This window comes from Acanthochromis polyacanthus, chromosome 21 (assembly GCF_021347895.1).
Source record: "Acanthochromis polyacanthus isolate Apoly-LR-REF ecotype Palm Island chromosome 21, KAUST_Apoly_ChrSc, whole genome shotgun sequence".
NCBI lineage: Eukaryota > Metazoa > Chordata > Actinopteri > Pomacentridae > Acanthochromis > Acanthochromis polyacanthus.
The window spans coordinates 9,455,000-9,472,006 of NC_067133.1; the positions used below are offsets into that span (position 1 = coordinate 9,455,000).

The following is a 17,007-nucleotide window of genomic DNA, read 5'->3' on the forward strand; positions in this document are numbered from 1 at the left end:
TGGTGCTTCAAGGCGCTGCCAAATGAAGGAGGGAGTCCATTCACAGGCTGCAGATAAAAACCAAACCAAGACGTTCAGCGTTCTGAATGAAGGCGACATGAAACTCCGGCTTTATTCTCACCTTCCCGTGACACAGCTGCTGCGACAGCTCAGAGGTGCACCACAGGTGAGCCGCCATCTTGCAGGTTTTACAGCGCAGAGCTTGTTTGGAGTTTCCTGCAGAGAAGAAACGGGCGATCAGAGAATGAAAGCAGACCAGGAAGCAAGAAAAGAAGGAAAAAGAAGCCCAGCAGGCTGCAGAAACCAGGCGGACCTCACATGTGGAGATTCACCTGCAGACGTTTCAATTAGTTTTGCAACGAGAAATCCTCTCTTCTTTATGTTTTAACGACTAAAGGTTTGAGCCACCTTTTTTTAATATTCTTGGAGACAATGAGCAGAAATGACTGAGGATTTAAAACCAAGAATCCACTTCTATTGCTCAGAGATACACAAATAAACCCACAATGCATGCAAAAAAAGAAGAAAAAAAAACAACACAGGGGAGCAGGTTGGAGTCCGTGATCAATCACAATGACAGCGGGGAGATTTAGCAGAAACACGAGCAGCGAGTGGCTCAAAGAGGCAACAAATTAAAGATAACAGCAGCCACACATCTGCACCCAAAGACATGCAGCAGGGTTTAATCAAACGTTGCTCAAACGGAGGAGAGAAAATAGATCAGGCAATAAGGTGAGCTCATTGAAAGAATCTTCAAGGGACTCTATTATGAGTAGATTAAAGTTTGAGATCATCGAATGTCAGTGAAATTCAGAACACGTAGCAAAGACAAGAGAAATAACTGCGGTGGCAGAAGCTGTCTTTTTAAAAATGCTAATTTTTCATGATTAATCAGAGCAAGAAAAAGAGAATTGTCGGATTGTCAACATTGCGATGTTCCTTGAACTACTCGTCCATGACATCCCATTACATTGGGAAGCCAAATTTAAATTTAAAATCACGTTATTTAATGAAACTCACTGTACTCTGTCTCATTCTTTTTAAAAATCAATAAAAAGAATCCATTTGCATTAAGTAGATTCTGTAATAAAAGACAAAGTTCTGCTCTCCTCATCACCACTTCAAAGCCAACAGTGACTCAGCGGCAATCAGCAGCAATCCAGCAAAAATTCAGGGACTTTTTGGCTGAAAACAGGCTGCGTTTCCACAAAGTAAATGGAAGATGAGCATAGAAACAAATTAAAAATGTAAGCAGTAAAATACCTGTAGTATGAATAGTGTTGTTAGCATGTGTAGGCACTTGGGAAAATGCTCTACATGTTGATTCTCGAGTTTAATTTTTTCCATTTTTGTGGAATGGAAAGTCATATTCATAACGATGCTGTGTCAGAAGACTGATATCACTTTTATCTACAGTAAATTGGAGGCAGCAGGTTAGTTTCACTGTCAAACTACAGACATAAGACATTGTAGGTTCTAAAATTGTTAAAAATGCCTTTTTTCCTCTCTAAAATGGTTTTCGGTTTGTTCTACATGTCAACATGCATCTTCAGTTTGGACTATTGCTACGACGGAAACATCTTACAGAGAAAGTTCTGTCATCTGAGGTCTTGAGAACATCCTGCCTTTGTTTTATTTGGAGAATGATACATAATAGAACGTTCTACTGCAGGTTCCCTCAACAGTGAGGCTAAATGTTCTGTCTTTAACATGTCACACTGCAGGAACAGCCTATAAAGGTCCTTCTGTCATCTGAGGTCTTGATAACATCTTTTTGGTTTGATTTTGGTTTGAGAACGTTTTCCCTTTGCTCTCATGGAACACAACTTGTGTTCTCGAGAACGTTCTCCAAAAATCCTCTGAATGTTGCAGCTACAAGTCTTAGTTCATTTTAGATGACATTAGATTAGCAACAGATGAAAATTTATAGAACATAGAACTTGTAGGCAAAGTTAGCAAATGTTCTGAGAGTGTTTGATGCTAACTTTAGCCCAAGGAGAACCTTGAGAACCTTGCCTACTATCATGTGCTTGCAGTGATCAAATGCTGAGCTTTTGATAACATCTTGAAAGAATTTTCTAATGTTGCATGGAGAACATCCTTCCTTTCTTTTCATTGGAGAAAAGCTTCACAGTAGAACGTTCTATTGTAGGTTCCCTCAACAATGAGGCTAAATGTTCTGTCTTTAACATGTCACACTGCAGGAACAGCCTATAATGGGCATTCTGTCTTCTGAGGTCTTGATAACATCTTTAAAATATTTTGTGGATGTTGGTTTGAGAAGATTTTTCCTTTGTTCTCATGGAACATAACGTGTTCTTGATGTTCTGCTGAAAGTCTTAGTTCACTTTAAATCTCATAAAAATGTTCTCTAAGCTTTAGATTCAAACTTATATGATATAGAACTTGGAGGCAATGTTTGCCAATGTTTTGGGAATGTTTCCTGCTAACTTAAAGCCTGGGAGAACCTGGAGAACCTTACCAACCATCATGTGTTTGGAGTGAACAAACAAGAAGTCTTTGTAACACCTTGAAAACACCTTCTCAATTTTACACTGAGAACATCCTTCCTTGTTCTTATTTTGTGGTTGCTGGTTTGAGAACATTCTTCCTTTGCTCTCATGGAACACAACCGGTGTTCTCGATAACGTTCTCCAAACATCCTATGAATGCTGCAGCTAAAAGTCTTAGTTCACCTCATCAAAATGCTCTGTAAGCATTAGATTAAAACTTATGTAATATAGAACTTGTAGGCAATGCTAGTCAATGTCTCGGGAATGCTTACTGCTAATTTAAACCCTTGGAGAACCTTGAGAACCTTACCCACTATCATGTGCTTGCAGTGCTGGCAGTTGGTGGGCTTCCTGAACACGTGGTCCTGGAAGCAGTGGTTGACCTGAGGGCGGGCCGGTTTGGACGGCAGCGACGGGGACAGACTGAGGGACGGAGAGTGGGAGGCGATGGACGGGTTGGGGCTGAGGGACGGCGAGATGGACGGAGAACGTTCTCCGATGACGGGAGAACCAGGCAGCAGAGGGGGGGACGGAGGCGGCGGGTCGGTGATGAAGTCTGGAGGCAGCCGGGCATCGCTGTAGGACCTCTGGAAGAAGTTCTCCACGCTCTTACTGCGCATCATCGTCTTGAAGGACAGCGAACGCTTCAGCCTCTGCAGCTGCAGAAATAAAGAATAAACAGAAGATAAGCAAGAAGCAATAACAGAACGTCCAGCGCACCCCGAGGACAGCTCAGCCAATATCCAGAAACACCACCGCCAAGGCTGAGTCATGAAATACAATATCACCTCATAAGGAAGCACATTAACCGCAGAGCAAACCTGCATGTTTCTTTTATTTAACAGCTGCTCGTGCATTTGGCCGACGGTGAAACGAGACAAAGCTCCTCTCTTTAAAGACGCCCACAGAGAGTAAACACTGCTTTCTTTACAGGGGATGAAACAGGAGTTTACACAGTCTTATCATCCATCTGCAGCCGCTCCTCTGGGCTTTTATTCTGAAGGGCCGAGTGATCAAGCCACAGGTTGGCAGTGAATGAAAAATATACACTGTAAAAACTAAATCTGTTAAAAAAAAAAAAAAAAAAACAGCAGTGAAAAATAAAAAAAAAAGGTAAAAACAGACAAAAATACCGCAAATGCCAGCAAAATAATACTTTTTATTTTTGCTTTTTTAAATAAGTGAAAATATTGCAATTTTATGGTCAAACACTGAAAAAAAATACTGATTTTTGTGTACAGATTTTTGATATGGATATTATCCTGTTTTTAATGATTCACAAGTAAATTAATTACCTGTTTTCTATGATTTTTAAAAGAAATTATGCCTTTTATTTTGCTGATATAGATACAGTAAGAAATACATAATGAGCTATTTGCAACAACGATTTTTACAGTAAATGCGTAAATTAACACATATTTCTATGATTTTATCTTTTATCTGTTTTGTTCTATGATTTTAGATATATAAATATAAAACAGGGAAAATCTGTAAAATAATAGTAAATTGTTTAAAAAATACAGGAAAAAACAGTTGAAAAATATTCATTTTTTACAGTGTGAACATGCAACAGTGTTGAATTGACATCAGCAGCTTCAGTATCGACCAACAACTTTAATGACTGACGGCTGCTGCGTTTTAAAGGCCAACAATCGGACGACAACACGTCACGTCACGTCATCTGGGCTGCACTGATTGGCTGCTTGAAGGCGGGTTGCTTCCTGACATTCTGCCTCCGTTTCCTGGAGGATTCTCTCAGAGTGGGTCGGCGTGAGGGCGTGGTCCTGATGCAGTGGATCACCGCTGACAGATAATCAGTGCAGACGGAGAAGTGAACGCTCTCCGTCTGTCTGGAAACGCAACCCCTTCACACAGACGTGAGGTTTACAGCACGAATAACACGAGGACAGTCCGTCTGCTGGAGGAGGAACCAGAGGAGCTGCTGCAAATCTGTCAAATGTGTCTTCATCAGATTACACGCATGAAGATGCTGCAGACTGAAGCAGACGCTCTGTAATAAAAAGCTGCGGCCGCTTCTCTTCATTAAACACGGCTGTGCAGAACACTGAGATCTGATCCAGTTCTGCTGGAAGGTTGTGGCCTGCAGTCTGCTGCTGAATGTTTAACTGACAAATGGATGAGACCGTTCACTGTGTTTCTGCTTCTTTTATCCAGTGTGTAAACTACAGCATGCACTGTAAAACAAGAAAAGTAAATAATCTGTAACATGTTGCAAACTTGAAGGTTATTTCATCCGTTTTTTTAAGCTACTAGAAAATATGTCGGAAAACTACGGAATAAAGCATACATTTACATCCTGTTCAGTATTTGCTGTTTGACAGTGTGCAAAAATGACACTTTTATTTAATTTAAATCCGCTAAATGTATCATGATTTTGACTGTGAGAAAATAAAATTTAAAAAGGGCCAAAACTGCAAATAATGTTCACATCAAAAAAAACAAAAAAACAAAACAAAACTATATTCTTACAAATATTTGTTCTTTTAGCAGGTTTGACCATAAAATTACACCGGTTTATCATACTTTGCTCAGCAAATATCATTATTTTACCAATACTTAATGCTATTTTCATAGTTTTTGCAGTTTTTTTAAAATTACAGTATTAAACTTCTTTTTTTAAACCTAAATTACATGGCATGGACTGAATTGCTAGACTAGGTTATAAGATATATAGTGGCTATACTGCCATTAAAAGTATTTTTACAACATGGCAACCCAGATGTTCCTCCTGTTACTGATCTCCAGAGCAGTGAAGTCCTTCCCTGCTTGTGGATTTAACCTCTAAAACCTCATTTCTGTTTATTAAAGTTACATATTTAGAAGATACTAATCCCTTTTTGCCTTTAAATGGCAATTTTTGAACCAGAAACCGATTTATTTGTTGCATATGAAACCTGAGACATCTGAATTTGTGTAACTGAGATCAACACGTTGCAGTTTTAAGGTGGAACTACTTAGAAAAAACACCACTTGGCCATGCTAAGAAGGTAAAATACTTCTTTAGCCACTGAATAGGTCTGTGTACACTCTTTCTACAGGCTTTTAATTATGAAGCCTCACGCATTTTTAATCCTGTCATTAGTAGGAAAGTGTTTGGTGTTTTCTGTGCAGCATCACGGTCTCCTCTCTCCACCAGCATTATCCTGGAAGCTCAGACACTCGTCTCAATTACAGCTAATCTAATTGTGTGCAGGAATAAAAAGCCTTTTTCCCGTTAGCTTCTATTTGGGCATTAGAGAGCATCATCGGTCTAAATGGAGGCCGGAGTGACGCCAGCCGACGTCCGGTTCATCACCTCCACAGCAGCAGCTCACATCTGGATGAGTCAGATGTTGTCATGTTTGACCTGCTGCAGGTTTATAAGAATAAATATGATAAAAATAAGAAGAATAAAGGCTGTGAGGTGAAAAGATGCTGCCGAGTCTCCGTCATTCATCCACTGAATGGACTTGAGGTCAGTAAGTGGAAAAAGCCTTTAGACTGTAAAGTAACGCTTCCTCCCACACTGGAAACAGCTTTAACTTTGATTTATTTATAACGCTTCACTGTACACAGATTTTTCCTGTTTGTTAAATTAGAGATAATATCTAGGAAAAATCATAGAAAAAAGTGCTGATTTACAGCTAATAAAAATCTGTATATTGCCTTGATCTCTGGGTTTCCACTTGAATATTTCAGATCTTTAATTACACTGTAAAAACAAAAGAAATGTAATGATTTTAAACGATTGACTTTTCAGATTTTTATTATCTGTAATTCCACAAAGCAAGGACAAAGGCAATTACAAAAAATAGCATGAATTTGCTTTTTCTGTATTTATTGTTTTTATTACCATATCTGACCCTTATTTAATTTAACGTATTTAAGTGGAAATCATCTAAATCAGTAAATTATTTAGGTAATTTTTTTAACCGTTACTCTTTTTAAAAAAAAAAAAAAAAAAAGATTTTTCTGATAAATTACAGAACATCAGGAAAATCACCAGATAAAAATATGAATTTGCATTTTCTCTGCAAAAAAAATGTATTTTTATAAATATAAATTTGTTCTTTAAACGTATTTGACTGCAAAATTACATTATTTTACCATATTTAAGAGAACTAAAAATATCAGTGTTTTACAGATATAAGCTGCTATTTGAAGCAAAAATTTAAAAGACCAAGGAATGAGAAATGGTAAATATTTTTAAAATGTGTTTCTAACTTAAAAAAAAAAAAAACTCCACAAACACAACTGTATGAACTCGCATGTTAACTGCAAAAAAAAAAAACAATCTGTATTTTTAGAATGTAAATTTGTTCATTTTCCTTATTTAACTGTAAAAATTATACAGTTTTTAAAGTATTTAAGTCAACTAAAAATAGAATTGTACAGATATTAGCTGCTACTTGAAATTAAAAATGTAAACACTAAGGACTGAAAAAATGTAAAAAAATCAAAGTTCTTGTTTGTTTTACAGAGTTTTCATTTTCTGGTAAACTACAGGAAATAATTAGTAAAAATCACAAAAAACGGTATGAATTTTCATCCTAACTGCAATTTTTTTTATTGATACATTTAGATTTTTATTGTTCTAAATTTAATTTTGTATTTTTTTAACCATGTTTGACCATAAAATTACTCTCAAAAATATAGAAAAAAAGACAGTTAAACCCCTGAAAAATGCATTAATTTACATTGTAATTAGTATTGTTACAGGAAAAAAATAGATTTTAAGGATGTTTGAGGTTTAAATCCCTTAAAGTTATTATAATTTTATCAATATTTGCTGCTAATTGAACAAAAAAAGCACATTAAGTAATAAAAAACTGCATAATTTTGTTATTTTACAGATTTCCCCTGTTTTGTTAAATTACAAATAACTTGTAAAATCACAGAAAAAATCATTTACATTCTGAAAAGCCAAAGCTGCATCAAAATTCTGTATTTTTGCAGACGGTAATTTGTTCTTTTACGAGATTAGATGTCCTTTTTTTGTTACTTTATTAAACCAGCAAAAAATAATTATTTTACAGATATAAATTTTGTTTCTTTTCTTTCTAGTTTTTGAATATTTAAGTATTCCATCATTTGAAAAGTATTTTTTGAGGCTTACTGCCAGATTTTTACAGTTTTGTTTGCATGATTATTTTTATTTATTCAAATGCATCATTCAGTGAGGTGATTTCATTGTATTGAAATATGATAAAAACTTATTGGTTTACATATATCAGCTGTTATTTTTACATTTTTGGTTTGTTTTGACAGTTTTTGGAATGCTGTAGTATTTTTGCTGCAAGATTTTACTTTATTTTTTACTGTGATAAAGTGACATTCTAGTAAAATCTGTCTTGTTCCATGTGTCTTTTTTTGCAATGCCAACAGTTCTCTTCCTGCAGAAGCAGTTTTCCTGCAGCAGATCAGCGTAAAAGCCAGAATTTCACCTCTTCGATCGACAGAATGACCTGCTGCAGCTCAAACATGCAGCCGGCATTAATGTCCACAATCAGCCCTCCACAGATCGGTCCATGATTCAACAGTAAGTCACCATTTCTTCCCTCTATCTGTATTCATTCCTAAGCTGTGCCAGTTTTCTCCTGTGCTGTCAGCAGCAGAAGACGAGTCGTTCTGCAGAAATTGGGGTAAAGAAAAAAAAAAAAGAAGAGTGCAACAGATCTACATCCAACCGCAGCATCAAAGTGAAAAGCAGGATTCAGCAGAGTGACCTAAAAACGCCACATTTTACCTCCCGCGGCGCACAATTTCCACTTTACCCGCCCACGTATGATGCTCTGACGTCCACAGCACAGAGAGAAAAACATCAAATTGAACTTTTTTTTGGAGATATTTGGGCTTTAAGAGGGAGAAGTGTCGCCTGGCTGCATGAGATTCTAGGTCACCGTGGTTTCTAAACACTGCAGGTGCATTCAGGGGATGTAATTATTCACGCCTTTGCTGCTGAAAAACAGATTTTATTACAGGAGGAGCCGCACAATAGCAGGAAAAAAAAAAATCATGAAATCTACTGCTTGTATCACGACGAGGAGGTTCAGTTTGGCGTCCTGTGCTGCCTGGATGTTGTTACTCTATTCAAGATAAGACGCACAATGACAGAACATCTGAGGGGCTGAGGAGCCTCTGCAGCTCTCCGCCGTGCGACGTTTTCACACCTTCCCCCCCTCGCGTCGCATCAATAACCGTCACAGCGGTGGAGGTGCGACTTTAATTAATGAAGACCTCGACCTACTTCGGCCTCACAAATCTGAGCCGGTTAACGAAGACGTGAGATGTGGTTTCAAAGAGATCGATCCGCTGGGAAACGTGGCAGATCAGAAATCACATCATTAGTGACACTTCGGCTTCTAGTGAAGAAAAAAAAGAGGGCCGTTGCTGAATAAAATCCTCCCTTCATCTTTACATGAATCACAGTGTGCGGCTCCTCTCAGAAGTATCGGTTTGATAACCAGTTCACGGTCAGTAGAGCAGAAATCCTGACAGATTTTCCTCAAGAGCCTCCATGAGGTTGACTTTTGATGAGATTTGGTGCAAACTTGCATGCTGACAACACATTTTTTTATTGTATTGAACCGTTTTTCATCAATTAAACAAACTACACTTCACTTTTTACAAGTTTTTAAGCTGATCTAATGTTAAATTAGAGTTTTGTTTGGTAATATAAATAATGATAGAAATCAGACTTTAACAGTTTTTGATTCTTTATATGGTACTCTAACAGAAGACATTCCAGGGTTCTCTCTCCTTCTTCACGGTTGTTTTCTTGTGCATCACTTTACATTTACAGATATTTCTATTTAACATTATAATATTTCTGAGTTCTCTCTGCATTTTTTTTGTAGTTTTTCCTCTTATTTCTGCATATTTTTGCCTGTTATTTTCATTTTTGCGTCGTTTCATGTCATCTTTCCCGCTTACTTTTGCATCTTTGTGACTGCATCATCGTGCACAGAAAACATTTCTGAGTTCCCTCTACATGTTTGCATCTTTTTCTGTCTTATCACAGTTTTTGTAGCATCTTTCATCGCTTGCTCTTTTTGCATTCATTTGTCATTCTAACTGTCATGCTACAGAACAACCTTGCCGAGTTTTCTCTCCTTCATGGTTGTTCTTTTTATTACCATTATTATATTTTATCTCTGCATCTTTCATGTCATTTCTCTGTTACTTTTGCATCTTTTTGAGCCATTTTTGCCTGTTATTTTCACATCCGTGTCATTCAGTTTCGCATCTTTGTGACATTATTGTTGTCAGCTTGCACAACACATTTTTCTCTCCTCCTTTTTTGTGCCATTTCTCTGTTATTTTTGTGCAATTTATCAAATTTTACCTAATCTTTTTGGGGCTTTTCTGTGTCATTATTGCATTTTTGTGTCGAGTGTCTTCTGTGTTATTTTTAACTGTCATTTTTGCCTCCTTTTGTGTCATTTCTTCGTCTTGGCATTGCATATTTGTGACAGTCTTACTATGATGTACTGCACAGAAGACATTTCTAAGTTATCTCTTCTTCTTTTTGTCTATTTTTTCTGTTATTTTTGTGTCTTTCTGTCATTATTACATTTTTTGTGCTCTGCATCTTTCATTGCTTGTTATTTTTGCATCTTGTCATGTTCACATCCATTTGTGTCATTTTTGCCCCTCAGCTTTGCACCATTTCTGACAGCATTCCTGTGACATCCTGAGTTCTCTCTCCTTCTTCCTGTTTTTTCTGTTTCCATAGAAGTCCAGGACTTTATTTTGTGGTAAAAATGAGCCACTGAGGAAAAATGTTGCAGGAGCAAAAAACTGTTTGAGATTCAGAAGGATAAATTTAAAGAAAAGGATGTTTTTGCATTATATTGTTAGGTTTTTGCTTTAAAATGCAGCTTCCAACATGTTTTCTGATTATATCATACACAACAAGTTAGTTTCCAGCTGATTAACTTGTCTATAAGATAAGATTGGCTTTATTGTCCTGCAGGGAAACTTGTCTTGCTCTCTAAATGTCCTCATTATCCTGGACAGCTCTCTAATAAAAATGCCAGACAAGGCAGAAAACACTGCCGAAGTCGTTCTACGTGTTCAAGAGTTCGAATAAAAACACTTGAGAGAAATCTTTCACGAAAAGCCACAAAACTCTGCGGTTTTAAGATGACTTGTAATTTAGCCTCGGATTCGCAACAACTGCTGATTTTCTGCCCCCTTCCATCACTCAGCGGCTCTCGAGTGCTCACACTGAGTAAAGATTGTATGAGAAAACCCACAGTGGGCACACGGATGATGGTGGCGTCACTCTTCGTTATTTTAAGCTCAGATTTCGTTCTCATTTCACAGAAAAAGTGCTTCACCTGCAGCTTCCAACAAGAGCCCCGAGGGACCAAACAGCCCTCAACAAAGATGGACGCGATTGGCCGATGACTGCAGCTCCGGCGTCCAATTTGCTCCACGTTTCTGCCAACGTTGGCCACGAAGCACAGAACACTGTTGGGAGAAGCTTCCTCTGCTGCTAATCCTCTGTTTTCGCTGTGTTCTCCATTCCTAATTTCCATCTACAGGGGATTTCAGCTGGTGAAACATCTGCTACCTGCTTTCTCTGCCTGTCATCTTGAACTAATTAATAAAAACATCACGATCAAGTGTCTGATTAGATGGCATCTAATGTGACGCCCCGTGGCTGCGTTTTGTATTTTAGGAAACATCTTGATTAGGTGCTTAAATTAGACACCTGCACACGATGTTCTTCTGCTATGTGCTTGCAAAGTTGTATGGATTCCCTAAGTGGCAGTTTGCTATTTAGTAGGACTGGCCCAAATAGTGGTTTCTGGTCTCCGGATATTCGGGCCCTATTAAAGACGAATATTCAATCTGCCTTGTTACGTCCGACGGGGGGGGGTGGGGGGGGGGCAAATATTCAGATACCAAAATTAATATCCAGATACCGCCGTAGCGAACGAATATTCGGGATATTCGGGTCCAGCCCTATTGAGAGGAATTTCCAGGTGCACGAAGGCTGAGGGTACAGCTTTGATCGATGGCGACAGAAGACCGGGATGATGAGTTCATGATTTCAGCGGCTCTCATGTGGTGAATGAAAACCAATCAAGGCTGCAGGGAGCAAAATCAAACCTGATTTTCTTTGGTTTAGCAGCTGGAGATGAGCGGAGAACTGGAGTGTCACATTTATCTATTCACAAAGCACTTAAAAAGACAAAAAAAAAAACAAGACCGACCTGAATAAAAAGGCCATAAAATACCAAGAATGAACGATTAAAACACAATAAGAGATGAGGTAAAACTGTCCAGCTCTACATTCTGATGAACCAGCGGTTCTTTGCAGTGATTTCCAAAGCAAATCTTTTATGAGGAGAGTTGTTGAAGTCAGCGTCGAACCAGGTTGTGATACCGTAAGCGTTCTGCCAAACAGGGTGGAATCAACCCATGAAAACATCAAAAACAAAATCAGTCTTTTCACGGATAAGAAGCTAGTCAAGGGGCGACTAACTGGAGCTACATGATCACATTTTGGGTTTCCTGCAGGCGTAAACTAACCGTGATGTCACCCGTTGGTTTCAACGTTGAGAAAATGAAGCCCGGATGTTGCTACTTTCTGGTGGCCATTTTGGATTTTTTGGAGCCAGTGACGTAAAAAGCGTCAAACAGGCTGAACCGGAGAGCAACTGGGGGCAGGACCAGTCAATGGGACTGTCAATCAAGTATAGCCACGCCCCCTGGCTCCGCCAACTGTAATGATTTATTTAAAATTCAGTATTGATATATTTTAAGATCGGCCACCTGATCTCTCATTTTGACCATGAAAACTAACGGGAAAAAAATCCTGAGCTGTAGAAAATCAGTCCATCAAATTTTATTTTTTCCAAAAATGAATTGGGGTCTATGGAGCAAAAGCTTTTTGGAGCCAACCCTAGCGGACGGCGTGATATTGCAAGTTTTTGACACTTCCGGGTGGGCTTCAATTTTGGAGCCAGATGCTACGTCCATCTTTATATACAGTCTATGGTTTCCTGCTGGAGCAAGCAAGCAATAGCGGCTGCACAAGCTAAAGAGGCGCCTACTCAATCTGGTATCATAAAAGTTTTACTGGATACATTACTAAACTTGGCATTTTACTGCCATCTCTGATCCCTGACTCTTGACCTTAAGCCCAACTTGTGTGCAGGGTTTTTCCAGCATCACAAAATTTCACGCAAAAAGCAAAAAACAAAAAACAAAAGTGTAGAAATTGTATGACGTAGCACGATATCACATAGGGCTGCTTTCAGCTAACATGCAGCTAATTGTAGTTCCTTAGTCTTTGAGACAGCTTGGCCTTCAAGTTGGCAAAAGAGTTTTCCTGAGTAAAGCCAGTTTTGACAGCTGAGCTGATCTGTGTGTGAAATTTGTAGCACTGGACCCGAATATCCGAATGTTTGGTCATTTTGATGGTATCCGAATGTTAATTTTGAGATCCGAATATTCGGACCCCCCGTTGGACCATCTTATCATTTGGCTTGTCTGTTCGTCTCCCTTGTCTGACGATGTCTGCCGATCCAAATATTCGGCCATTCATCATTAATTGTGGCTGAATATCCAGAGTTGTTGAAATATCAACTGCAAGCAGCCAAAACAGAATCATTACAAAATATACCTTGAAATGTTTGTGGATAGCATCTTTGATGCCAACACAACTGTTGGAGAAAGATATAAGGACCTGAGATGCAAAGTTTTTCACAAAATATCTATTGCAAGAAGCCAAATTGCTGCCAGAAACATCGAAAAAGGTCCAGTGAACCAAACATCTCAGTCTAATTTTGATTAAGATTGAGAAAGTTTAAATCCATGCAGCGTTTAATATATTTTACAAGTCTTTCATTTGTATTTTTGTATCTTATGTGGACCACAAACGCAACAAATAATGAAAAGATGATGGGGCCCAAAACAGAGCCTTGAGGAACTCCACAAGTAAACACTGAAGAAAATACTCATTGATAAGGTTGTGTTTGTCAAATATACCTTGAACTATTTGGGAATAATGCCTTTGATGCCAGCTTATTGTTTGAAACAAGATGTACAGATCCTGCCATGCACAGTTTTGCAAAGTTTCCAGCATCAACTGTGGAAAAAAAAGACCATCAGAAATTCTCCAAAAAGAGTAAAGCGGTGCAAAAAAAGTGCTCTCTGGGGACGTGGAATATTTAGATGAAGCAGCAGCCGGCTGGTGGAGTATCTGAGTGTGCTGAGCTGAGCAGGAGTGTCACTTTGCTTCAAACATGTCACCAGCCTGAATGTGTGCGAGTATTTGAAACGTGGGCGGCGAGAAATGAGGGATGAGGTGCAGACAAAGACTTGACTCAGGCAAAGTTGTATCAAGTGGGTCGCACAAATGAATCAAGTGTCTTTCCATTAAAAAAGGCAGAACACTCTCACGGCTCCTGCTGCTCGGTGAAGGCCAGCCTTTGAAAGATCTTTGTTTATACAGTTGAGTCAACATATTAAATGGAATCATGAAGACACTCGCAGCTGAGGAGGGCGACTGTGCAGTGAAAGGGTCTGCATATCAAGGCACAAAATGCACATAATGCTTCCATTTGTGCAGAACAGAAGAAATATCAGGGGTGAGTGGACACAAAAATTGCAGAAAAATCACCAATAAGAATTAATCATGAGCATTCTTTGTATGGAAATGGCTTCCCTTCGTCCATTGGTCATTAAAATGCACATGAATTAATCCTAAATCCTATTTGTTGGTGTGTGTGCGTGATTTGGAGAGGGAGAGGTGGGGAGACAAGGGGGGGAGACAGTGTGACATCAGACCTTACGTGTGAGGTTACACCTAGTGACGCAGCAGTGATGAATACAACTGCATTTGTGAAGTGTTGTCATCAGCATTACATAAACCGGTGGAATAATACAGGTTGGGAAACGCGTAAAAACGCAAAATGTTTGCTCAGATTGAGAAAACGAATGAGGGTGGAAGTATTTCTGCTTTCAGTGCTGCTCTGCAAAGTTCACTGCTTGAATTTATGTTTTTTAGTTAATTTTTTAAAAAACATTTAGTGTATAGTAATGAACTCTAAAGTGCGGGTACTTGCCTTGGATGACACGGGCTGGATGGACATGGTGCTTGGAGAGCGCTGGAGCTGCGACTCGGTCTCCATCTCGTTGTTCTCAGTCATCATGGGTACCGCGAGGGGAAAGGGTCGATCAAGAAACAAACAATTCAAACTTTTAACTCCTCAAACTGCTTCCATTCGACAGAGAAGCTCCAGTTTGACCCATAAAACAACCTGGCAAAGTGTGGCACATCCGCATCAGAGGGATCGGTTCTGTGCGCGCTGCCTCCTGGGAACCGGCTCTCCACACACCGGTTGATTTGTTGAAAAAAAACAAGAAAAAAAGAAAGAAAGACAGGCTACACACACCGGCTGTTTATGTCTTGGTCATGCCATGAAGAAGAAGCGTTCAGGGAGAGGCTGAACTCGCCGTGTGTGGGCTGACTGTCGGACCGTCCGCTGACGCGCGCCGGAAAACTCCAATGTGGCACAATTCCCGCCCGAAAAAAAACAGGTTCAAAATCAGCACAAACGTCGATGTGTGGGTGTCAGCGGGGTGAAAACAGATCCGACTAAACAGCTGCGTGAGCTCCGGAGGTTCTTGTTGTGTGTAAAATCCACGACGAAGTGCGTCCTTCGCCGCTGCACACTTAAATTTAAGTGCAATCAGAGGCACGCCTTTCCGTGCGTCTGAGGCGCATGATTGGGGCAAATTTTTACAACTCTGCCAGGATTCATTTAGACTGAGGCAGGATTCACGGTAATGGGCGGAGGCTCACTTAAAGCCTAAATGTAGAAGAGCTCATAATTTACAAACGGAGAGCTGATTTTCTCCTTAAGATGCCGAGTGCAGCTCCTCAGCTTTATGGAACTGCAGCATCTCATTCTACTGATGTAACTAAAAAAAAACAGCCACAAGTGGAAACTCTAACCAGTTCCATTTTAGACATTCACAGATATTTATAAAGACTTTTACATTCTAAAAGGCTAATGGAGCTTTAAATCACAGTCAGCATATGGAAAATAACATAAAAATCCTTAAAATAAAAGGGTAGAAAGGACACATGGAGGATTTTATTGGGGCTGTGTGTCAGAACAGACATTTTGTCCTCCAGCAGACAGAAAAAAATGATCCACACAGGTTGAAGTGGACACTTTTATTCTGTTATCACTCATCCGTCCTCGTTTCCCAGCTACCCTTTGAACACTGGAGCTTCCATCCCTGCAGAGAACATTCATTTAAAGCAGCTGCAGTCAGACCACAGTGTTGGTTCTTCTGCTTCCAAATGAAATGTCATTTTCTACCTGGTGTAACCAGCCACCCACCTGAGGCACATTCCTATTGATCTTCACATTTTAGAGACACATGTACACTCCTGATAAAAGACGAGTCACATTTAAACAGGAACAGCTCAGCCAAAGCGACTTGTTTAGCAGAGCAAAAATAAATTTATGAAACAAGTTTAAACATTAGGGTTAAAAGCCTTCATTCAGCTCGAATATATATGATAACTGGAATCAAAGCTGTTTGTTCCCACTGATGCTAGAAGAATAATTTTGAAATCCACAAACAACCATTAAGCAAGAGGTCCATAAAGAGCCATTTATTCAAACTGTTCTTGATAGAACCCCCAAAGGTGCCTCAAACAACCATCAAATGAGGTTCCTTTAAACACAACAAATTAGGTTATTTAAGGAACTCTTTCTAGATAGATGTTCTAGATAGTTGTTGTCAACCCACCTGGTTCTATTTTATTTACTGTACAATATTATATTTAACACAAAATTAACCTAAATTACTTCAGTGTTAAGGCTAAAAACCCATAATGTTATACATTTCAACAAATTACCTGCCTAATTAAAGACCATGCAAAAATTAAACATGGAAAACCCAAGCACGGTGGTGGCATCATCATGACGTGACGCATGGTGGTGGCAGCATCATGATATGAAGCATGGCGGTGGCAGCATCATGATGTGACGCATAGTCGTGGCAGCATCATGATGTGAAGCGTGGTGGTGGAAGCATCATGATGTTAATCATGGTGGTGGCAGCATCATGACGTGAAGCATGGTGGTGGAAGCATCATGATGTGAAGCGTGGTGGTGGAAGCATCATGATGTGAAGCATGGTGGTGGCAGCATCATGATGTGAAGCATGGTGGTGGAAGCATCATGATGTGAAGCATGGTGGTGGCAGCATCATGATGTGAAGCATGGTGGTGGAAGCATCATGATGTTTCTCAGCAGCATGTCTAGAAGGCTTGTAAATGTAGAGGGTAAAATTAATGCAGCAAAGTCTAAAGAAATCCTGGCGGATAACCTGATGCAGTCTGAAGAGAACGGAGACTTGGAGAAGATTTGTTTTCCATCAAGACAATGAGCTGAAGCAAACAGCCAAAGCTCCACAGAAATGGTTTGAAGACAAAAAGGGAAAGTTTTGGAGGCCC

The 17,007-nt window shown here is 39.3% G+C and overlaps 1 protein-coding gene across 1 annotated transcript in view; it reads right to left on the reverse strand.

Annotated features, from left to right (window-relative positions):
- Positions 1–15,265, reverse strand: part of LOC110950818 (SH3 and cysteine-rich domain-containing protein 2-like) — a 36,605-nt gene extending 21,340 nt beyond the window's left edge. Inside the window, exons 1-3 of the mRNA XM_022193607.2 lie at positions 14,597–15,265; positions 2,824–3,172; positions 122–216 (exon numbers count right to left, since the gene is read on the reverse strand). Of these exons, the coding sequence (XP_022049299.2) occupies positions 122–216; positions 2,824–3,172; positions 14,597–14,683 (531 nt within the window). The 5' untranslated portion in view covers positions 14,684–15,265. The remainder of the gene's footprint in view (positions 1–121; positions 217–2,823; positions 3,173–14,596) is intronic.
- Between the last annotated feature and the right edge of the window lie 1,742 nt (positions 15,266–17,007).